Source organism: Phycodurus eques, chromosome 6 (genome assembly GCF_024500275.1).
Source record: "Phycodurus eques isolate BA_2022a chromosome 6, UOR_Pequ_1.1, whole genome shotgun sequence".
In the NCBI taxonomy this organism is placed as follows: Eukaryota; Metazoa; Chordata; class Actinopteri; order Syngnathiformes; family Syngnathidae; genus Phycodurus; species Phycodurus eques.
In genome coordinates this window covers 6258785-6282677 of record NC_084530.1, presented here as the reverse complement: position 1 = coordinate 6282677, position 23893 = coordinate 6258785, and the positions used below count along the sequence as shown (strand labels likewise).

The following is a 23893-nucleotide window of genomic DNA, read 5'->3' as shown; positions in this document are numbered from 1 at the left end:
ATATATATATATATATATATTCCGTGTGTGTGTAAAGCAATGTGCCCAAGGCTAAGTTGTGTTCTGCTGTCACACACACCAACATTCATCATCTCACTGAGCTCAACCCGAAGTACGGTGGCCATTAAGGGTCACAAAAGATGCTGTTTTCGCAAAGTGCTCCACATGCACTTTAGGTGTGGGTAACAGTGTGTACACTTGACTACCTTATGAAGTCTCATATAGAGGTAACCCCATATAAAAAAAAACATGGGTGGATGCAATTTAAATAACATAATAATAATATTATTTCCATATTTAATTTCAACTGTATGTCCAGAAAGTAGATTAGCAGTTCCAAAGTTCAAGTCTGTCTCTCAGATATAATACTGTAACTTAGAGCCTTTGGGCTGTGTGTCAAGCACAGCACCTCAGTGCAGCTCCTCAACTGATTAAAATACAATATTTTGGGATCAAAGGGATTACCGCTGACAGTAAAGTCAGCAAAAGTGTATAATTTGCAATTGCGAAACCATTAAAGACCATCTTAAACAACGGCTTATAACAAAAATCACATCTGCAATCAAAGTTATCAAGTTACTACGGTTCTATGCATGTATAGGGTCTGATGCAGTTTTGTCTCTTTTTAGCATATACAGTATAATTGAAGGTTGACGCTGTAACTTAAATTTCGATTTCCTTACAAAACAACATAGCACTAAATCAAAGATGCACTCACTGTACCTATCGTGTGTGTCACAAATCGGCCAGCGCTGCTGATTCTGAAGGCCCTGGGCAGATTATATTGACATGGCAACAGATAAAGGCTGAAATCTAATTGGACAAATATATATATACATATAACGTAACATAATCCTGCACGTACTGGAAGCTGTGCATCCAAGAGAAAGGTGAAGAGAGTGGACTGTTGGGAATGAATTAACACCATTTAATAGAACAAATATTCAAATTTAGATTGTAAATGTAGGTCAGCGCTTACGACAGTGTAAAGGTCAGCAAATAAGAATTTGCTGACATATTTGGAACAAATAACAAAAACACATAACAGGACTGAGAACTGTAATCGCACTTGTCACACAGACAGCGCTTGTCCTCATGAGGGTCACGGGCAAGCTGGGGCCTATCCTAGCTGATTCTGGGCCAGAGGCTGAGCACACCATGGAGTGTTCACCAGTCAATTTCAGGGCGCATATAGACACTTAACCATTCACACCATTGAACGATTGAAGAGTCTTCAATAAATATAATATGCATGTTTTTGGAATGTGGGTGCAAGTCTGTGTACCTGGAGAAAACCCACGTACAAAGATTTAAACCGAGAGCCTCAGAAGTGTGAGACAGACAACTAACCGCTGACCTACCTCGCTACCCTACAAGACAAAAAAAAAAGTATTTCCATACTGTAGATACTATACGTCGAATGGCGCTCTGGAGAGTGCAGACCTCCACCAAGGCCAATCCATCCCTGATGATGAACTGCAGCAGTGGCGGACCGTACATTGGGAACCTGGGCCGTCGATGGAGAAATAATACTCGACTCGAGTTTGCTTTGCATAAAGATGCTCGTAAAATGTTAATGTTCTTGTAGTTTTGACCAAATGACGTTTGAGGTCAACTGACTTAAAATCAATAAATATACAGTGGTGCGGGAGATACCAGTGTCCTGACTTACGTCAAGTAAATACTCACTTGACCCATTTTTTTGGCTCGAGAGATGAGCAAAATTTGAGATAGAAGTGCGTCATTCAGCCACCATCAATTCACATTGGTTGCCTTGCAGTGGAAGGACAATATCAAATCAGCGGCAGTCATGTGCCATTTAGCTGGTTACCAACTGCCAGTAGACCCAGAAGAAGAAGAGTTTTGAGCTGTGCTTGCATTTCTGTTTGTGGGTTATGTGGAGCAGGCATGTGCACACAGCTACTTGGTGGTGCTCAAGCACCTGCCCATTTGCCTGGATGAAATAAGTGCCCTTTTTTCTTCATTCATCCATATTTAAAAAAAAAAATCTAATAAACATGACCCTCTCTGTCATCATATTTTCCAAAGTGTTTTGAAATGTGACGGGCATTTATTTGAGTCCTTGAGGGAAATGTACCAATTCTCGCACCTTGCCCCCAGCCCTCCTCCTTCTCCTTCTAAAAACCTGCAATTTCAACAGGGGTGTGTTGCCTTTTTATATTCGCTGAAAGCCTCCCTTCACCTCCTTTGTTAATAGTTGTATTGACTGTGTCAACAGAAATAAATGCACAAATTAAAAACATCTTTTTTTCTTAATCAGATGAATAATTTTGAAGATGTTTGCCCTTTTTATTTTTGGCTTGAGCATCTGATTTATCCATATTCTGTTTGGGGCTATGATTTTAAACAAGCGAATTGGCTTGTTTTACTAGCAAAATCTCAAAATAGTGTGAGTAATCCTAAACGATACTTTTGTATGATGGTGGTGCACATACTGTATGCAATCGTTTTTAAATGTACTTCAATCACATGGTTGTGGTAATGCTCAAAACGAAGTGGTTTCCCCAGGGGAAGAAGAGGGGGAGGATGCTTTCACTGGAAGAGCTGGCTGCTGACCCCTCTAAGTCGAACAAATGATCAAATCTAAGTCAAGCCTTTGTTTGTTTTTATTTAATTGACCCGTTTTGTCTGCAACTGGTTGCACACATCTTGTTCACAGTAAAATATTTGGCAAATGTCATATCTCGCATCAGGTGGAATGGCGGACGACTGGTTAGCACATCTGCCTCACAGCACTGAGGTCGCCGTGCCTGCGTGGGTTTACGCCGTGAACTCCGGTTTCCTCCCACATTCCAAAAAAAAAAAAAACATGCATGGGAGGTTAATTGGAGGCTCTAAATTGTCTGTAGGTATGAGCGTGAGCACGAATGGTCGTTTGTCTATTTGTGCCCTGCGATTGGCCGGCAACTAGTTAAGGGTCGAGAATGCCCGAAGTCAGCTGAGATAGACACACTTGGGACTCTAGTGAGGATAAGCGGTTAAGAGAATGGATGGATGGATGGATGGATGGATGGATACCTCAAGTCGCTGTCAAGCTTTATGCAAAACTATGGTATGCCATGGTCATGTTGTCCCTCCTCAAAAAAATGGTGCGACCAAGTCATGTGGTGGTGCAAAAGCTGCTCGTGCAAAAATACAAAAACGAAAAATTTGGACTCGCGCTAGATGGAGCAGAAGAACCTGAGCTGGATCGGTCCTGAAAGCCAAAAGTCCGTGGCATAAACCCCATGGAGGTTGTGAATGTTGGTCAGCGCTTCTGATCGTGTTTCGTCAAGCAGAGAAGATCTTGCTCTGGCTCACCGTTGATTTGTAGTTCTGCAAATGTCTGAAAGTTGCCTCAAGGGTGTGGTTGATGTGAGTGCTTCCAGCCAGTGCAAACGTACCACTTGATTCATTCCCATGCTTAACATTCGCTTAAACTATGCACAGTTTGCCGTCGAGGCACTCGGCTTGCACTCCTAGCAACTTCGACAAACGGCCAGATGACCCATTGACAATATGCTTATCTGGCTAAATGTAAAAGCTTTGCTTAACCCACAAATGTAACAAAAATAATGTGCAGCAAGCACGACAACGAGGCCACAAATTAATAATAATAATAATACATACATAAAAAATACATTTTCCATGTGCACTTTGTCATTGAGGCAGCCTTGACGTGAGATTTGGAGCGCGATGAAACAAGGTGTCAGCGTGCGTGTGCGTGTGCGTGTGACGTGGGTGGAGCTTCAGGTTCGGACCTGCTCCGGCTGACTGTGGGAGCCACTCGATCGGTCCTAATGATGCCGCCGGTGCGCGCCGCCGCTGCACAGCAGAGAGGACATGCGGGCCCGTGGCGCAGAATCGGAGGCTGTGTTATTTCTGAACTCCAGCCGTGCATGTTGGGTAGCTGTCGCTGCATTTCGGGAGTAGTTTACGCACGACTTGACTGGCGCAGAGGATGACCCACTGAAGTTGTTTTTCCGTGTGATATTTCTTCAGCATGACCGATTCCGACTTAAGGAACGACAGCATCCACGCGATCTATTTCACGGAAGCCCTCAATGGATCTTTACTGGATGGCAGGTTTCCAAACGACAGCAGCAGCACCACTGGGTGTCCGAACTGGACATTGGACTCTCGATCCGTGTGGCTCGGGCTTTTTCTCGCCTCGTTCACTCTCGCGGCGATCGCGGGCAACATTTTGGTCATCCTGTCCGTCCTGTGCAACAGCCACTTGCAGACGGTGACCAACTTCTTCATAGTCAACTTGGCCATGGCGGACCTGCTGCTGAGCATCGTGGTGCTGCCCTTCTCCGCCTCTCTGGAGGTTCTGGGCTGCTGGGTGTTCGGCCGGGTGTTCTGCAACATCTGGGCGGCGGTGGACGTGCTGTGCTGCACCGCCTCCATCCTCAGCTTGTGCATCATCTCCGTGGACCGCTACATCGGCGTCAAACACTGCCTCAAGTACCCGAGCATCATGACCGAGAGGAGGGCGGGCGTCGTCCTGGTTCTGGTGTGGGTGTCGTCCACGGTCATCTCCGTTGGCCCGCTGCTGGGCTGGAAAGAGCCACCTCCCGTGGACGAGAGCATCTGCAGAATCACCGAGGAGCCCGGATACGCGCTCTTCTCCTCCCTCTTTTCCTTCTACCTGCCGCTCCTGGTCATCCTCGTCATGTACTTTCGGGTCTACGTGGTGGCCCGCAGGACGACCAGGAGCCTGGAGGTGGGCGTCAAGCGGGAACGGGACAAATCCGTGGAGGTGGTCTTGAGGATCCACTGCCGCAGCGTGCCGGAGGATGCCCGCGCGGTCAGCTCCAAGAGCAACAAGCAGCACCCGTTCCGGAGCTCGCTCTCCGTGCGCCTCATGAAGTTCTCGCGGGAGAAAAAGGCCGCCAAAACCCTCGCCATCGTCGTGGGCATGTTCATCCTGTGTTGGCTGCCTTTCTTCTTCTTTTTGCCGATGGGTAAGTACAACATAAACCTGGCTAAGGTTTCCTCATACCATGCAGTGATTCTCCAACGTAAAGCATTCAAATACAGCAGCGTAGTAGGTCTAAGTGCTCGTCAACAAACAAACAAACAAACAAACAAACAAAAACCTAAAAAGGATATTCAATATTATTGTAAGCCACTCAAGCATTAAGCACAAATTGAACGTCAACATTGCACTTAAATATTGGAAAATTGAAAAAAAGACTGGACCTAAATAATGGTAATTGTTCAATTAGAATATATCGCACATAAAAGCTGAATAGAAATTGTACCTTAATAAATGTTTCAAAACAAAAAAAGTTCTTGAAGATTGAATGCACATGTATTATTGAAACGGAAATCAAACTGAACAGTACTTGATTGACGGTGGTTCTTTTGAGTACCACTAGAGGGAGCCTGCGTATCACGACCATACGTTGACAATCACTGATCGAATGGAAGAGTGGAAACTGTTGCTGAAAGTACCTCCAGGGGTACATTAGCATGTCACTCTCAGTACTTATTCTGTACCCGGAACACTAAAGACAGAGCCACTTCTTACAAGTTTAATTCGTTCAGTGACTGAGCTCTTAACTAGGTTTAACTCATTCACTTCCAGCCTTCCCAGCCAACATGGATATTTGACTTCTAAAGCCGTCAATGGCAGTGAACATCCATCCATCCATCCTTTTTCTGAGCCGCTTCTCCTCACTAGGGTCGCGGGCGTGCTGGAGCCTATCCCAGCTGTCATCGGGCAGGAGGCGGGGTACACCCTGAACTGGTTGCCAGCCAATCGCAGGGCACATAGAAACAAACAACCATTCGCACTCACAGTCACACCTACGGGCAATTTAGAGTCTCCAATTAATGCATGTTTTTGGGATGTGGGAGGAAACCAGAGTGCCCGGAGAAAACCCACGCAGGCACGGGGAGAACATGCAAACTCCACACAGGCGGGGCCGGGGATTGAACCCCGCACCTCAGAACTGTGAGGCTGACGCTCTAACCAGTCGTGCTGCCTAATTTGGACACCCCTTATTTAAATCATGCAAACTTTTTTGCCCCCTAATAGAATCGGAATCGAGAGTTGTTTGGAACCGGAATCGAAAATGGGGAACCGAAATCGGGAACGTAATCGCTCAAATTCAAACGATGCCCAACCCTGCCCCTAACGTGCGGGTCCATTTCATTTAGAACACGATTGAGTCGACTTGACGATTCAGGGACACCAATCTTGTTCTGTCAAATCGCAGTCATAACATACAAATAGTCTGAGAAGGAAAAGAATGACTGTGGTCCACACCTCAAAGAACTCATAGCTGGCTATGCTGCCGTGATGGATGGCGATTTCTCCAGGGGCAGGGCACAAAACCAGAGCAGTGGTTGTCAAAACACCATAATGACCAACACTGAAATATAGTAATGGAGCTCTCATCAAAAACATAGAGTATATCTTATTTTATTTCAAGCCACTGTACCATTCTACACAATTTGAAAATTACCACAATTAGTTCAATAAAAACATGTAAAATACTTTTTTTAAATGAAAAACGACTAAATAAAGATCAAATACAAATTGATTGTACTTAAAATTTAAATACAACTGAAATCTGAGCTTTAAAAAATTTACTGTACTTGAAAAGTAAAACATGTACAGGCTGTTTGTGTAGCTATTAGCTTAATTTGTAAAATGTGTTTGTATTTTATTCAGTGATTTCACGCACCACTAGAGGGAGCCCAAGTCCACCAGTGGTACTTGTAGCACACTGAGAAGCACTGATGTAAAGGAAAAGGGAGGACAGTGGGTAAGGGATGGAGAGCAACTGTTGTCAAGGTGCATGTTGCAAATCAGAAATTGATTTCAAATGAATTTTTAAAAAAAATACATGGCGTAGTAGTATCGGAGTTTAGTAGTTGTGGTGGTCCTAATACTGTATATAAAAAATAAACTTAGTTTCAGAATTGCAGCCTTAGTCATGTCCGCCACAACAGTAGCCACTTGTGAGGTCTCCGAAGTTTATAAGGCTATTCTTTGTTTTGTACCTGAATGAGTTAAATCAACGAAAGTTCATGACCTTGTTCATATTTTGGGCAAACGTGAAATGAACTTAGTTCATTTGTGCCTGATGAGCGTTATTGAGAATGTGCTCGTTCTGGTGTCTGTGAACGTTTTTTTGAATGACAGTTCATCTTTATTCAAGAGTGCCAGGTTTTGTTCGGTACTTCCGGGACGTTTTCAGACCCCCTTAACATTTTCACTCTTTGTTATACTTCTGCCATTTGTTAAAATCATTTAAGTTCATTTTTTCCTCATTAATGTACACACACCACCCCATATCCCATCCATCCATTTTCTGAGCCGCTTATCCTCACTAGGGTCGCGGGCGTGCTGGAGCCTATCCCAGCTGTCATCGGGCAGGAGGCGGGGTACACCCTGAACTGGTTGCCAGCCAATCGCAGGGCACATACAAACAAACAACCATTCGCACGCTCATTCACACCTACGGGCAATTTAGAGTCTCCAATTCATGCACGTTTTTGGGATGTGGGAGGAAACCCACGCAGGCACGGGGAGAACATGCAAACTCCACACAGGCGGGGTCCTCGGTCCTCAGAACTATGAGGCAGATGCTCTAACCTGTCGTCCACCGTGCCGCCTAGTCAATATGCAGGTATGCAGTGGAAAATGATCCAATTTGACTTAATTGGTGTGAAAATGATTTCTTAGGTATTACAAATAATGTATCTGTGTTCGTCTATCTATGCCAGCAGTGTATAGGGTAATGAAAAACTCTTCCACTGCCTGTGAAATTTGTTTGGTGGTGCGCCCTGAGATTTTCCTAATGTCGATATGCAATGTAAACAGAATGCAAAATCACTGTATACAATAATGTTTATATTAAAAAAAAACAACCAACGTAATACAGGTGATCCATAGTTCCCAAGACATCAACATTGACGCTTTCCTAATTCTGAAACCTGTGTTTTATTTTGATGCTGCGATTCGTAGATAAAATGAAGGCAATTATGTGACCTGTGCTGTACTAAATGGTCAATGCTGACTAATTTGAAAAACGTTTTAATCAACACGAATAGTGTTTGCTATGGCGGCAAACATTGTTAGTCTTGATTAAATGCCGTGGTGTGTTCAGGGTTTGTTTGGTAAGTAAGTTTTAACTCGTAATAGTTGCCTCCACCAATCCCCACAGCTGCTTGAATACTTGTGAAAGTCAACATGTTTTTTTTAAGTCGACTCCGAACCTTTAACCGGTTTTTAAACATCAGGTCCACACAGGTACACGCAAGTTTGGAAGAATGAATTCCACTGGGAGTTGTGCACAGCTCCGAATTCTTAAAGCCACCAATCCGAACTAATTCACAGAATGATGGATGCAAGGAAGGTGTTAGTTGCACGTCAATCGGTCACCTTTTGCCAGGAAGGGCAGACATGCACTTCCAACAACTATTTCTGTCTTTTGTTTGTGATGATTCAGACAGAGTGCTTTGACCTATCCAAAATTCCAATAGCATTTGCCTTTTACTCAGCACCACTTTATTGAGGACATTGAGGGGCAAAAATAGCCTTTAATTATTATTATTTTTTTTTTTTTCATTTTCTTGTGTAACAGTAATGGCTAAATAAAAAAGCAAACACATTTTTCAAGTAAATTAAGAATGGACATACTTACTTTATAATCCGGTTCTGTGCTAACTTAATTTTGGGATTTTTAGAAAACAACCAACCTCCCAAGTTGAGAAGTACAGTTTTTGCATTGAACTTGTTTATATATATATATATATATATATATATATATATATATATATATATATATATATATATATAATATATATATATATATATATATATATATATATAATATATATATATATATATATATATATATATATATAACTAAAGACAATATTAATTAGAGTCAACACTTGAATTTGTTATGAGTTAACAGGAACGCATAAATACTAACTAAAATAATACAACTTCCATTTTTTTATTTCATATTAAATATATTTATATTACTGATCATTGCTTAATGCTGATTCGTTATTTAACATCAAATATTGTAACACACATTTTGACAGAAGGAGAAAAATGATACAATACAATTTGCACAGGCGAGATAAAAAAAAAAAAAAACAAGCCACTTCAATGTTGTGTGTTTTGGTCGAGAAGCAGTGTGTTTGGTTCTTTAAGTCCCTGGTGAGACCGCTGATGTGAAACCAGCATTATACTTTTATGAAAGTCACATCCAAACTATTTTGCATACTAAATACTCACCTCCTGAGCCATGCATCAGATTTTCCACCCTCGATTACTTTCGCTCCTCAAGCAAATCCATTAGGATTTTGTGTGGAGGTTGCAGGTTCTCCCTGTGCCTGAGTGGGTTTGCTCTGGTACTTCAGCTTCTTCCCGCATTCCAAATGCCTCTTAAGGCTCATTGAAGACTCTAAATTCCCATTCATACCGAAGAATGTGAGTGTCAACACTCTACCTTTCGCCCCAAATCAGCTCAAGCTCGCCCACGACCCCCGTGATGATGAGCGGTACAGAAAATGGATGGATTGATGGATTCTGTGCTGTTTGTTATATGAATCCTGTTGTTATAAGACTCATTGTGGCTATACTGTGTACTTAAGAGTAGAAATTCTAGGGTCGAACGCAATCCGCTCCGAGATGCTGGTCCCCAATTAGTTTTTTGAATAGGAACATGAAAATGGAAAGAGAAAATTATTTTCACACTCAAAACTGTATCGAATTTGAACATCTTTACTGTGATAAAGAGATGAAAGAAGTTCACTATTGGAAATGTAAAAACAAGAAACCACTCAACTTTGCTAACAAATAAAAATGGTGACACCGGAGTCAAATACTCAAAATTCAGCCCGATTTTCGAATTTTGGAGTTTCTACCAATCTATGGAAGTTTGACCCGAGAGGTTCCACGCTATATTTTACAAGTGCTCATACATGTTTCCCTTCTAGGCGCCTTCTTTCCAGCGATGAAGCCATCCGAGACGGTATTCAAGGTGGTCTTTTGGCTGGGCTACTTCAACAGCTGCATCAACCCCATGATCTACCCCTGCTCCAGCAAAGAGTTCCAGCGGGCTTTCACCCGCCTCCTCAGGTGTCGCTGTCACCACCGGCGGAGGGCTCTGCGTCGCTTCTACGACCAGAAATGGCGCTCGGCTGTCAGGGGAATGGCGTTGGAACAAAGAGGAGAGCAGGAGTCTGGCTACGCCGCGCACAGCTCCTGTGGCAGCTCTTTGTTAAGCAAGCCGGGGGGGAGTTTAAAGAGATGGAAGCTGTTCCCGCCGCTGCAGAAGTCCTCCTTTCAGCTCAAAGAGACAGTAAACAATCTGTCAAATAAAATCAAGGGAGGCACAGGGCGAGGCAGCACACCTGCAGTCGTCGATGCCGTTTCAATGGGGATTTTCAACGTCTGTGAACAAAGCAGTTATAACATCTATGACTTGGCTGAGTGTTACGGCCTGAAGGAGACGGACATTTAATGGCCCACAAGAGGACACTTTATTTATTTTCAAAAGGCCCTTTCGGTCCAACATCACTTGGTCATTCAGAATCAGAACCATCAAATCTGCCTTTGCAAACATAACAATGCTCAGTTTTTACATTTTTGAATACAGCTCTTCTATTGTGCAAGTGATCCTCTTTTTGTGGCCAGTAAGTGTAAATGACAGATCATGGAACAGTTGATGGCATGATACCAGCGCAAATGTTTTTTTCCAACATTATTTCCATCCTTCACAACCGCGATAAGAGTTATATCACTTTTTCAATCTCACTTGGTTCACACGCGCTTCAATGTCACATTTTTATTATCATCATGTTGTTGGTTTATGTTGACAATGCACAATGAGACAGGGCAATTGCTGGGAATTGCTGTTGAGTTCATATCATAAGTTCGAACTGACACATTTACACGTCCATTATCATTAACTGTAAATTCAAGTGCAGAGTGCTACTGTTGAAATTAGCATTATATTTTTCCAATGCGGTGCTTGTTTTTTTGTGCAAATTAAAATCTTTTATGGAAAAAAATGGTTAAATCTTTTAATTTTCATTTTTCTGATACCAAAACTTAACGTGCTAATGATGTACGGAGTATGTCACACACCATATTGCATTTTTGAGAATTTTGGTATTAACAAAATTACTTGCATCTTCCAGCAGATGTCACTGCTGTTCCACTTTTTAGATGATTTTCACATCGCAGCGGTGAAAGACATCATGAATCATTTGATTGGGGAATGGGGTGATTGAGGTAAGAATACGTTTTAATAAAAAAATAATTTTAATAACTGAACAGCCAGCGTGAGTAATTTTCCAGTTACAAATCGACCTTGTGTTATAATAAAGACAAGACTAATTTCCAACCGTTATGTGAATTGATTGATCTTTGGACTTGATCATCCTTGTCACAATTCTCAATGTGAAACTCTACTCATTTACATAATACTCTCTTTGGAAATAATTTGATCACGTCATCAAACAACCAACCATTTCAGTTTAGATTGTACATTTTTAATTAATTTACAGTACAGACATGTAATTTAGAGTCAATGTGTTTTTGTGTGTTCTCTCGTAGCCTTTTCATCACTTACTTATATCTTCTTAATTATATTTCTCATTCTCATTATGCCATTGAAGGAGCAATGTAGAATGTGTGGCAGCTACTGTAAACAGATACTTATAAATTCAGAAATCCAATTTAACACAGAGCAAACTTTTTTAAGTAATTGACTTGGGGTCTAATGTAACATTTTCAACATGTTGGGCATTGGTGACAATATCTTCCAAAGGCACACAATTTAAAAAAAAAAAAAAAAAAGACAATATTGGAACATTGCACTTGGAATATTTGAAGAAATTAGTGGTTGTCCTTAATATTAACTGCTATTTTGATGCCTACACTATACCTTATAGTGCTGTTTTGGAACCATCGGCGCACAGGTTGAGTGTCACCGATTCGCGTCGTCGTCATGTCCCTGGGCAAGACACCTACCCCACATGAATGCGGTTGGATGTGTGGTGGTCGGCGGCGCCGTAGGTGCAGAATGGCAGCCACTGCCCCAGCACAGCTGTTGCTACACAAGGAGTTTACCACCAACACGGTGTGACTGAGGAGTGAATAAATATTGCATGAAATTGTAAAGTGTCTTTGAGTGCCTAGAAAAGTGCTGTATGTGTGTAATACATTATTATGACTTTCTTTCTTTGTCTGGCCAATTCACCAAATTGGTGCCATTTCCCCGTTGTAACAATCTCAAAATAATCTTAAATTTCAGTTTGTTTTTTTCCCAACTCTAAATCTTGTTATACACAAATTTATAAATTGTGTTGTGTGTTTTCTTTTTTTTAAGAATTTTAACCTAAAGTATAGTCTGAATAAAGAGTAACACAAATGCTGCTTGGAAAACACACTTTATATTTAGTCGGAAAAATGGTGACGTGTTAAATGCTTATTTTAGCCGCTGTCTAACATTTCTAATGGATTCAAATTTGATTTCAACATGGTAAAGTCCAATTTTAGGAAGCGGGGAAATTTTAATGAGTTCAAATGAATCCTTTAAATTGCATTTCGTAAATATGCAGGATGCTTTGCTTTCTAAAAATCTATTTTACAGTGAATTTGATCTTGCATCAGCCAATCAGACAGAAAGATATAGTTTCTGCGGTCGGAAGAAGACGAATAGGCTAAGTGGTTTACCTTTTTCATAAAAAATAATAATAATAATCATCATCCCACAAGACTACAGACAGACTACGGGGGGGGGTAGGTAGACCCAAGTGCAGTCATGAAGATTGAAATGGCTCAGCTCTCAAGGACCAGTTCCAAAACACCACGAAAGCATTTTATTATTTATCGGCACGGTCATTTGCTTCTTTCCGGGTGTGCGATAGTTCCATCCCAGAGGAGATTCCAGGTTGGCATACCCTACAGCCAATGAACATGAGGAATGCCTTACGAAAGGAACGATTAAAGAAACCGTACAAGAAAGGATTTAGTGATGAGTTGATATATCCCAGCCATAAAAATATGTCCCAGATGATCACTTCTGTGCTGTAATCAATAAAGGGGTCCACAATATTGAGAGTAAAAAATGGCATCCAGAAGATGAGGAAGACTCCCATGATGATGCCCAAGGTTTTCGCTGCCTTTCGCTCTCTCTTCATGTTGTTGCGGTGCTTTTTCTTTTTGCTCGAGTCTTTTCCCACTCCAGCGGCCATCTGGCTTTCCATGGCACTGATCTGCCTTGCCTGCCGCCTGGCTACCTTGAATATCTTCCAGTAGGCGACCAGCATGATAGCCATGGGCAAGTAGAAGGCTATCAAGGAAGCCATGACGGCGTATATGCGATTGACTAAGAAAACACATACGTCTTGAGGGAGCAGGATGTGAACACCAGCGATATGGAGGTCTAGCGTTATCGGAACGAAGGAAATAAGCATGGGAACGGCCCAACAGATGACAATGAGGAAAGCAACTCGACCTTGGGACATTTTTAAAGAATAAACGAGCGGGTTGCAGACAGCATAGTAGCGGTCAAAGGCGATGCAACTCAGATGTAATATGGAAGCAGTACAAAGCATGACATCTAAGCTGGAGTGAAGCTGACAAAAGAGGGAGCCAAAGTACCAGCACCCTTCCACTGTCCGGATCATACTGTAAGGCATTACGACCAGACCCACGAGGCAGTCGGCCACAGCTAGGGACATGAGGAAGGAGTTTGTGGGCGACTGCAGCTGTTTAAAGTAGGAAATCGACAAGACCACCAGGAAGTTGCCCACCACTGTGCAGATGATTCCAGCAAAGAAGAAGCCGTACAGGACAAAACGAAACGCCTGGTTCCTCAATATGCTGCTGCAGGAGTCCAGTGTTGTGTTAGCGGCGCCTTCAAAGCTTCTGTTGTCCATCTTCTTGTTCAACCTGTCAAAACACGCAGACTATCAATGACACCACTGATATGGAGTTGTCATATAAGACAGTGAAAATGTAACAAAAAGTGGCTGGGGAGAGGGAATTCTGCTTAGGATGCGACCCCCCCCCCCCCCCGCGACCCTCCAATGAGTTGCCATGGATACCATAAAGCGGAAAAGGAGCCACCGCTGGAGAGGTGGGGCCACGGCAAGGCGGCAGATCTACGAGAGAGAAAGGGAGAATGTTTATCCAACACACCATGAAGCTAGCGTGGCTTCCGTGTTGACTTCTCACTGTTTGCTTTAGCGGCCATTTTGTTGTTCGCTTTTGTTTTTCCACGCTGAACGTCTTCAACTCGGCATGCTCATCCTTGTGTATACAGGTGCCTCATTACATTTGTCGCCTTAACTAAAAATAGATATTCGCCATCGTGTAGCAAGTACGTCAAAAGACTCGCGGCAAGGCTAAAAAATAAAGTAGCTTTCGGAATCAAACATACGCAGCGGCAGCGCGGAACATCCCTGCAGTAAACAAGATTGTGGCAGCTGTGATGTGTAAATTTGTGAATCCAATCAATAATGTCATGATTGGATCGGCAAATTATCAGTGCGAAATTACTCTTCGGTCGTGTTGGTTCGAAACGATGCAGCCTAATTCTTTCAGGATCAACGATAGAAGCATTTGCGTCGGCATTATCAATGCTAATTGTGCTGTTTCGTCCATATGTGGCATCATGTTCTGGGTTATCCAGTCAAGTGTCCGACAAATATGGCAGCCACCCAGTGTGCTTTAAAATACTTTTTAAAGTTAGGAAATGTGCATGGAAATTCACCATATTTTCAAATTTCTTACAACAAAAATATGAACTTTTCACTGTTGCAAAGAAAACAAATCACCATGAAAAAAGTACAGTATGTCTTTAATATAGCCTGCCACTGCTTGTTAGAACAAATTTGAATCCCTCCACAGGTGGTCAAGGATAGACACTGGCAGCCAGTGCACTGTCAACGCTTCATTGAACAAATGGTAAGAAAACACGGCCAACTCTAGGCTCTCATTGGCTTACTCTGACATCACTCAACAGGCCAGGCCCTACCTTTTAAGGCAACGCACATTCAATGTCACAGATACTACGGTGTAGAATGCGAGGATGGTGACCCAAAGTGGACAAAAATAGTACCTGCGCCTCACATTCATATGTTGTATTGGTATTCCGTATCAAGCTTTAGAATGTATATAAATAAGATAAATATGTGGTCGCTCATTTGCAGATTTGTGTCAAGCATGGGGGCTTATGGTACGCAACCCCCCGCAATAAACGAGGAACTACTGCACTTGCATTGAGGTGCTTTTTTATATTTTAAGTTTAACTCCGTCTCTTGGTTTCTTCTCACACTGTAAGCGTGGTCCGATTAAATTTTAATATTTGTAATGATTTTTTTTTTCCTGTCTATGTGTTAGCTAATGGATGAACTGCATTGGATCTGTGATCAAGGGAACTTCCAAACTTATGACCCGGTGGTGGGCCATGAACCTTTTACGAGAATGCTCTGTTTTATGGAATTTTCAAAAACTAAAATAATAACAATAAGCATGTTTAAGAATGTTCACATTACTTTACCATATACATAGAATGAATTGTAGTCGTTTTTGGGGTGTTTTTTTGCGTCAGTCCGCAGAAGATCTAAAAACACCTTTCTTCAGAAAAGACCACTCTTTTGTCTTATTTTAGTTGCCTGTGAAACCACTGGACATTGGAATCCTGCCTATTCTGACTTTCCCCAAAAACGACGTCTCTGCTAGCGCGATGCATCTGATGGCATACATAACATTACACCTTTCTGCTGGCATATGAAATGTGCCTCGCACGAAGGGAGGCAGGAGCCATAGAAAAAAAGGAGGAATGAAGGAAAGAAAGAACAGAGAGGGAAGATGAAGGAAAGAAAGAACATAGAGGAGGGAAGATGCACAAGAGGGAGTGAGAAAAGTAGAAGGAAGGGGGAGGAGGAAAGAACGGATAGAAAAAAAAAAGGAAACGAAGAGGAACATGGAATGGATGAAAAGGAGGGAGGAAAGAAAGAATGATTATGATTTCCCTCGTGTTCTGGTTCTGGAAAACTGAAGGGGAGACTGTGATTCATATCTTAATGAATCTTTTTTGCCAAAAGCCTCACACTATGAGTTGTTTAATTACTGTATATTTTATCTAGATTTACATGGTATTTTTCCCTGGAAGCGCCAGGGTCAAATATTGTAGTCTTAGGTCAAAACTGTTGCTGATGCAATCCCAAAACCAGATAAATAGGGTGGGTTGGATTCAGGAAGGGCAAACGTCCACAAAAGAAAATTAGGACAAAACTATGGCAAAACCTAATCCAAAAGGGCGGCGTAGAATAGAAAAATAACAAACTGTGAAAATGATGCTGTAATGCAGTATGTTAAGAATTGTACGTCATGTCAAGAATGATTATATTTCCTTTTTTGGTAAGATGATGAAATTCCGGAATTTGAATCCTCGCAGTTGTTTGCCCCTCTCACAGCAATCCATGCAGTGAAGTGTGTTGCACAGGAGATGCATGACGGAATTGTTTTCATTGCGGCGCCAATGATGACGTGGGGAGCAATGTGGATGTTTCAGCTGACTTACCATTAACTTTAATGAAGACCACTGGGACAATGCAGGGTTGACAAAGTGACACTTGAGAGAACGCAACGAGCGTAATCTTCATTTCACATTCAAAAAGATATGTTTCGAGAAGCTCATTATTATACAGTGTGCCTTTGTTTCCAATCATAAAGGATTATGACACCAAACTTTCATGTCCCACTACAGAGAAGTAGATGACAGTTCAGGAAAGCGCTTCATCCTTTAATCCTTTCTAAAATTAATCCCAATCGACCTATACATTTTAATACTGCCATTATGGATTTCTAAAATCAGATTTATCACTGTGTCATGTGATGTGTAACCCAACAGTTATCTATTATTATTATTATGGAGGTAAAAATCACTTTTACATCGATGTAGTTGACAGACGTATTTAGTTCTTGCAATATTTCTTGTATAAATGTTAAAAACTGTTTATACAGACACAAATGATTTTGTTCTAAAAAAAAATAAATAGAAGTAGAGAAACTAGATATTTAAGTAGAATTATTGGCTTCTGCATTTCATTCTAAAATGACTGAATCCAAAAATTGTTCTTTTTCCCCCAATAGATAAACGATGCTGTGATGAAAAATGGAAAAACAAAGACACTCACTTGTGTGGACGAGAGAAGGTGGTCTGTCCTCATGACACTGTCAAAAGCAAGTCCTTGCAGCCATATTGAGATGGAAGCGATGCGGGAGGTGGGTGTAACGAATACATGCCACAATAATCACAGGGAGTGGCCAACACTGAAAAAGACTACAGGTTTGCTTGCCGAGATAAAAGCAACTACGTGAGAAATTTATCAAGGAAATACACAAAAACTATTTGTTATATTGCTAAGTGGATTGATATTGTCATTAGTTTATGATTTAAATTTACAAGGATTTTGTTAAAAAAAAAAGAAGAAGAAAATGCGATGCCAAGCACAGTACTGTAATTAGTAGAAAAAGTGATACATTTTGAGGGATTTGTTTGGAAATAAAATATTTTGAATTCAACAATTGTATACACACACAACAAAATTCATTCTTTAAAGTATTCGATTCTGTTTTACTCTTATTTGATACCTTTTGCTTGATCCTTTTGTATTTTTGTCATACTTTTTTACACTTAAGCAATGTTTTAATTAGGTCTGTCAATTAAGATTTTTTTTTAAATCAAATGAATTTTGATTTAAATATACCACACATACTACCACATTTTGCTTTGAGATGGTATTTGAAATTTATTGTGCTTTGATGAATAGAGAGTTCAGCGCTGCACTTTATGCAAATTACCATCCATTAAAGGCAAAGGAGCGTGTGTGGGCAAAATAAATTATTATTAATTATTGTATGATAAATTATTAATTGTTATTAATCTGAGTTAAAACATGAAAAATCCACAGATTTTTTTTTTGGGTGTGATTAATCATTAGTTAACACTTTAACTTTGAAAGACCTAGTTTAACATTGCGCAGTTTTTACTTATCATTTAGTAGTTTCTAAAATCTGTTATTTCATTTGTTTGAGTGCTTTTTTTTTTTTTTAAAAACAAAAAACTGTTCAACAACAGCATAGAGAGGGTTGCTAGAAATTCAAACTACTATGCAGCCTTTCAACACACCTTTAACCTAAAACAGGTATCTAAAATTCTATGATGTTGCTTAAAATGGACAATTGCTGCTAGATTACCGGTGCAGGGCGCCTGGGTTCAATTCGCACTCAGTGATGGGGTGAATGTGAGTGTGATTGGATTTCTTCCTGTATGTGTCCGATGAGTGACTGGGGACCACTCAATGTGAAGTCTGCCTTTCGCCTGACGTCACCTGGGGTATGCTCCAGCTCCCCATGGCCCTAAACAGGAAAGGAAAAGGACAGATGGGTGGAAAACAAAGCTATCCTAAAGTGATTATTCATTCTAATTTAATTTTAGACTCACAATTGACCAACCTGACATCAACCCATCCATTTTGGATCCTGTATCGTGCTCAGGGTCTTCAACTTATGAATCAGTGGTGAACCTCTGTCTCGCATGTCTCATTGCACATTGAGACGCGAGACTAAATGAAGCACACTCTGTCGACCTCATGTGAATGGCTTGGGCTTAAGCCAATGACAGGCATATCTCAAGTGTGGGGGATGTGCTCTAATTAAACACAGGGGATTGTTAATGAAAGATGCAATAAAAGGCACACTGGCTCAGCTTTCAAGTGTATTTTTTTTTCCCAGACCAGCTATTCATATGTGTAATACAAGTGTGCTTTAAAGACTCAGTAGGCTGGCTGCACATCTGCTCTATTGTCACCAAAAAAAGGACAGCGGTTGGTTCTAGGCCTCGTTTATTCTCCAGGGGTCAAATGAAGTGCTCTGACAAACGTGTTTACACATTTCATTAAAAGCAGTTTGATACAGAATTGTGATTACTCCACCACCCGAGACTCAGAGGCATTGAAGTGCAAACAAATATTCTGATGTTGCTTTGTCCACTTAAAAGTCTTACATTTTCTCCAAAATGGATGGGGCGCCTTATAATGCGGCGCGCCTTATGTGTGCGCCGAGTTCCAACATCTATAAATGTTGTTGTGTGATGAGCGCTCTGCTTGTCTTTTTTTTTAATTTTTATTTTATTTTATTTTTTAGCTTTTTTTTGACCGCTTGACTGACTGGGAGCATTTCCTGCCGACACGCTGCTTATACAGAGGAAAAGCGGACGTCGGTGAGGACAGCATGCGGACGTAAAGGGGCAATTGTGCGTGAAGGAGGACGCTAAAGCCACGCCCCCAGTAGGTATATAGCGCCGGGGTGTGCATTGTGCAAAACAACATCGGTTTGGCTAAGGACCCCCAAAAATGGCACCGAGAAGAGACACACTTACGAAGCACAGTTTAAACTGCAAGCAATCACTTACGCGGAGGAAGATGGGAATCGAACAGCCGCGAGACAATTCAAGATCAACAAATACATGGTTCGCAAGTGGAGGAAGCAGGAAAATGAGCTTCGCCGAGTCAAGAAGACGAAGCTGAGTTTCCGTGGAATAAAAAACAAAACAAAAAAAAAAGCGCGGAAACTAGGAGAGGCTTGGATTAATGAGAACTGTCGGGAGTACCGTCTCAAGTCACCATTCGGCTGTGTGCAATAACTCTGGCATCTGCAGCAAGTGAGGAAGCTTGCCATCATTCCGGGAGGCTTCACGAACCGCTGGACATCTGTGTAAACAGGGCGTTAAGTGAAAAAAGTGAAGTGAGCAAAGTGAAGTCCCACGCCGGGAGCCATGGATGACAGATGGCGAACACAGCTTTACGAAGACTAGGAGGCAGCGCCGGGTGAGTTACGCCACAATTTGTGAACGGATTGTGGATGCTCGGGCTAACGTGTCTGCTTGCACTGTTGTTCGAGCTTTCGTAAAGGCCGGCATCATTTCTGAGGAGCCGCACGGCAACGAGACTGACTCCGACGAGTATGAGAGCGAACCTGCTCTGTTTGATTGAGAACTTGCCCGGCTGTTCATTTCGGATAAAGAACATGAGGACTTTGATGGATTTGTGGATGAGGATTGATAAAAAAAATAACGTGAGTACATTGTTAAATACTTCAATAAAGTACAACCGAATTCAGTTTTGCTCCCGCTGCCTTTTTAAAAACATTGTTTTAGCGTGCATGCATGCTACCGTATGTTTTAAGCTAGCGTAGGTTTTACCATGCCTGAGCCCAATAATACGGTGCAACTTATGTATGTGTTAAATACACAAATAGACCCCGTAACTGAGACTGTGCCTTTTAATACGGTGCGCCTTATGTTCGTGAAACACGGTAATTGGAATACTCTCATCACAATATCTGTAAATGTAGAGGCGAGCGTGAACATGAAATATATCAAATTTTAAAAAATGAAAAAAAAAACAATAATATATGGGAGTCGACACACCTGCCACCGTTTAAATTTTTAACTGCCCAAAAACCAACAACACATACATTGGGCCCTCCAGAAACATTATTTGCTTGATTTGCTCAAATGACTTCATGAAGAAGCTATTTGCTGAACAGACTTATTGATTGTTTGTGTGACACCATAGGGATAGTACTAATTTTGTTGTATCCACTGCCAAAACAACGATAGAAACATCTGCAACTGACCGCAATGTTTTTTCTCAAGTTAGAAGTGGGCTGAAATATCCAAGTTTGGGCAGCCGCAATTTAAGACCTGCATGATAAAACTGTTGTTTTTTGGAGTCTGTAAAATAAACAGTCACGGGGCTGTTTTTTCCCCCCAAATGAGTCATTTTGATTGGCTCGCGAAGGCTATGTGCGCAGTCATGTGACTGCCTTGTGACTTCTGATTGGTGAATTGCAATCAAATGACATTAGTGATCATGTTAGATTGGGCACCCTATGCGGAAGTCGAAGATGGACTCTGAAAATAGACGCACAAATGCAAGAATTAAGAAATAAAAGTACCGAATGGCATGTCGATCATCGTAACGGAATAAAAGTAGCGATCCTTCTTCACATAAATACACAATTAAAAGTAAAAAATTCTGTCCATAAAGGTTCTGAACAGAATCGGTGCCAAAGGGCAGCCTTGGCGGAGTCCAACCCTCACCGGAAACGAGTCCGACTTACTGCCGGCAATGTGGACCAAACTCTTGACACCGGTCGTACAGGGACCGAACAGCCCGTATCAGGCAGTTCGGTACCCCATACTCCCGAAGCAACCCCCACCGGACTCCACGAGGGACACGGTCGAACGCCTTTTCCAAGTCCAGAAAACACATGTAGACTGGTTGGGCAAACTCCCTTGCACCCTCGAGGACCCTGCCAAGGATGAAGAGCTGGTCCACTGTTCCACCACCACCACTCCTCCTGAATCTGAGATTCGACTTCCCGCCGGATCCTCCTCTCCAGCACCCCTGAATAGACCTTACCAGGGAGCCTGAGGAGTGTGATACCCCTGTAGTTGAAACACACCCTCCGGTCCCCCTTCTTAAAAAGGGGGACCACCACCCCAGTCTGCCAATCCGTTCTCCATGGCCTCACCAAAACTCCTCCCACGCCCGAGTTTTTGCCTCAGCGACCACCAAAGCTGCATTCCGCTTGGCCAGCCGGTACCCATCAGCTGCCTCAGGAGTCCCACAGGCCAAAAAGGCCCGATAGGACTCCTTCTTCAGCTTGACTGCATCCCTCACCGCTGGTGTCCACCAATGGGTTTGGGGATTGCCGCCACGACAGGCACCGACTACCTTACAGCCACAGCTCGATAATAGAGGCGCGGAACATGGTCCACTCGGACTCAATGTCCCCCGAGGTGGGAGTTGACAGGGGATTCTGCCAGATGTTCCCAGCAGACCCTCACGATACGTTCGGGCCTGCCAGGTCAGACCGGCATCTTCCCCCACCATCGGAGCCAACTCACCACCTAGGTGGAGATCAATTGACAGCTCCGCCCCTCTCTTCACCCGAGTGTCCAAGACATGCGGCCATAAGTCCGATGACACAACCACAAAGTCGATCATCCAACGGAAACCTAAGGTGTCCTGGTGCCAAGTGCACGTGTGGACACCTTTGTGCTTGAACTTGGTGTTCATTATGGACAATCCATTTGGAGCACAGAAGTCCAATAACGGAACACCACTCGGGTTCTGATTGGAGGGGCCATTCCTCCCAATCACGCCTTTCCAGGTCTCACTGTCATTGCCCACGTGAGCATTGAAGTCCCCCAGCAGAACAATGGAGTCCCCAGCGGGAGCACTCTTCAGCACCGCTTCCGGGCCTGGCTCCAGAGGGGGGCCCCAATGACCCCCGTTTTGGAGTTGAACATATTTCCAATCTTTACACGTTAAGCGTTCTTTTGGATCCGTTTTATTGTTATTTTTTCCCCATTTTGTGAATTTGGAAGTCAGTTTATTTGCACCTAGAGTGACCTAAATACTGACTTTATTCAAAATGACAGGGTGACAATGAATGTCTGGGTTTTGGTAATCCTCAAGCTTCTACCCACACGGGGCGGAGGATTCTTGCATCTGCTTCCAAACCCAGTTGTCACTTACAATCCTGTCTTAATAGATTCATACTTTTACACATTCACACGACACGAGTAACATTTTTTCAAACACACGAAAACACGAATTTAAGTACGTATAGGACTCCGCCGTCCTCGCGGAATTTGTCGGACTCCGCGATCCCTCTTTTACTTGCCAGTGACTAGTATTACACAAGGTTTATTCTGCCGCAGACTTCTTCGTCGCGCAATTCACTCACTCTTTAATCCTTTTTCCTGAAAAAAATTGTTTAAATATGACTCACCAAAGTCGTCTTCAATCCTGTGGATTGTCGTCAACCTTCAGATCCCAGTTGAGGAGAACGAAGACCAGTCCCGGAAAGGGTCTCACTTGCCGTGGTCTCTTAACTGGATGTCGGCTCCACAACTGGAATCCTCGGGTGGATTGACATCCGGCTCGAAGGACCAATTTAATGTTGGATCTATCTCACCCAACACTGTATCTCTTCTCCCTGAAGCCTCACTCTTCCCCCGCCACCCCTCTCATTTATGCACATATATTCTGTATTACTTCAGCTAATCTTCATTCCTCTCCTTTCCAGTGCATGCCTCCACCTTTCGAACTGTTCCTCCACCTGCTCCCTGCTTTCACTGCAGATCACAATGTGATCTGCAAACATCATGGTCCACGGGGATTCCAGTCTAACCTCATCTGTCAGCCTATCCATCACCACTGCAAGGAAGGGGCTGATCCCTGATGCAGTATCACCTCCACCTTAAATTCGTCTGTCACACCTACAGACTTCCACATGCAGTACCACAGTTCCTCTCTGGGTACTCTGTCATAGGCTTTCTCTAGATCTACAAAGACACAATGTAGCTCCTTCTGACCTTCTCTGTACTTTTCCATCAACATCCTCAAGGCAAATAATGCATCTGTGGTACTCTTTCTCGGCATGAAACCATACTGTTGCTCGCAAATACTCACTTCTGTCCTGAGTCTAGCCTCCACTACTCTTTCCCATAACTTCCTTGTGTGACCCATCAACTTTATTCCTCTATGGTTCCCACAGCTCTGCACATCACCCTTGTTCTTAAAAATGGGCACCAGCACACTTTTCCTCAATTCCTCAGGCATCTTCTCACGCGCTAGAATTCTATTGAACAAGCCTGTCAAAAACTCCACAGCCACCTCTCCTAGATGCTTCCATACCTCCACAGGAAGGTCATCAGGACCAACTGCCTTTCCATTTTTCATCCTCTTTAATGCCTTTCTAACTTCCCCCTTACTAATCATTGCCACTTCCTAGTCCACCACACTTGCCTCTTCTACT

The 23893-nt window shown here is 42.5% G+C and overlaps 2 protein-coding genes and 1 long non-coding RNA gene across 12 annotated transcripts in view; 2 read left to right on the top strand and 1 right to left on the bottom strand.

Annotated features, from left to right (window-relative positions):
- Window positions 1-4003: 4003 nt before the first annotated feature.
- On the top strand, window positions 4004-10499 carry adra1d (adrenoceptor alpha 1D). The gene is made up of 2 exons (XM_061679809.1): window positions 4004-4967; window positions 9973-10499. The coding sequence occupies exons 1-2, from the start codon at window positions 4004-4006 to the stop codon at window positions 10497-10499; spliced, it is 1491 nt and encodes a 496-aa protein (XP_061535793.1).
- A 2351-nt stretch (window positions 10500-12850) lies between these two features.
- LOC133404162 (trace amine-associated receptor 3) lies at window positions 12851-18710 on the bottom strand. Of its 5 annotated transcripts, none has more exons than XM_061679817.1 (4): window positions 18504-18710; window positions 17194-18418; window positions 14095-14151; window positions 12851-13939 (listed from the first exon to the last, which is right to left on the bottom strand). In XM_061679817.1, exon 4 carries the CDS (start codon window positions 13924-13926, stop codon window positions 12868-12870), a length of 1059 nt encoding a protein of 352 aa, XP_061535801.1. In that variant the 5' UTR covers window positions 13927-13939; window positions 14095-14151; window positions 17194-18418; window positions 18504-18710; the 3' UTR covers window positions 12851-12867. The 5 variants fall into 5 exon arrangements, with proteins under 5 accessions (XP_061535801.1, XP_061535799.1, XP_061535798.1 ...); XM_061679815.1 differs by having other exon boundaries at window positions 14095-17329; window positions 18257-18418; XM_061679814.1 differs by having other exon boundaries at window positions 14095-18418.
- Window positions 14133-23893, top strand: part of LOC133404163 (uncharacterized) — a 41031-nt gene continuing 31270 nt past the window's right edge. For 3 of the 6 annotated variants that reach the window (XR_009768789.1, XR_009768787.1, XR_009768790.1), the window contains exons 1-4: window positions 14133-14312; window positions 14900-14956; window positions 17150-17281; window positions 19205-20134. This is a non-coding gene — a long non-coding RNA (uncharacterized LOC133404163). Of the gene's footprint in view, window positions 14313-14899; window positions 14957-17149; window positions 17282-19204; window positions 20179-21111; window positions 21283-23893 lie in introns of those variants that run through there. The other 3 variants (XR_009768792.1, XR_009768791.1, XR_009768788.1) reach the window with 3 other exon arrangements.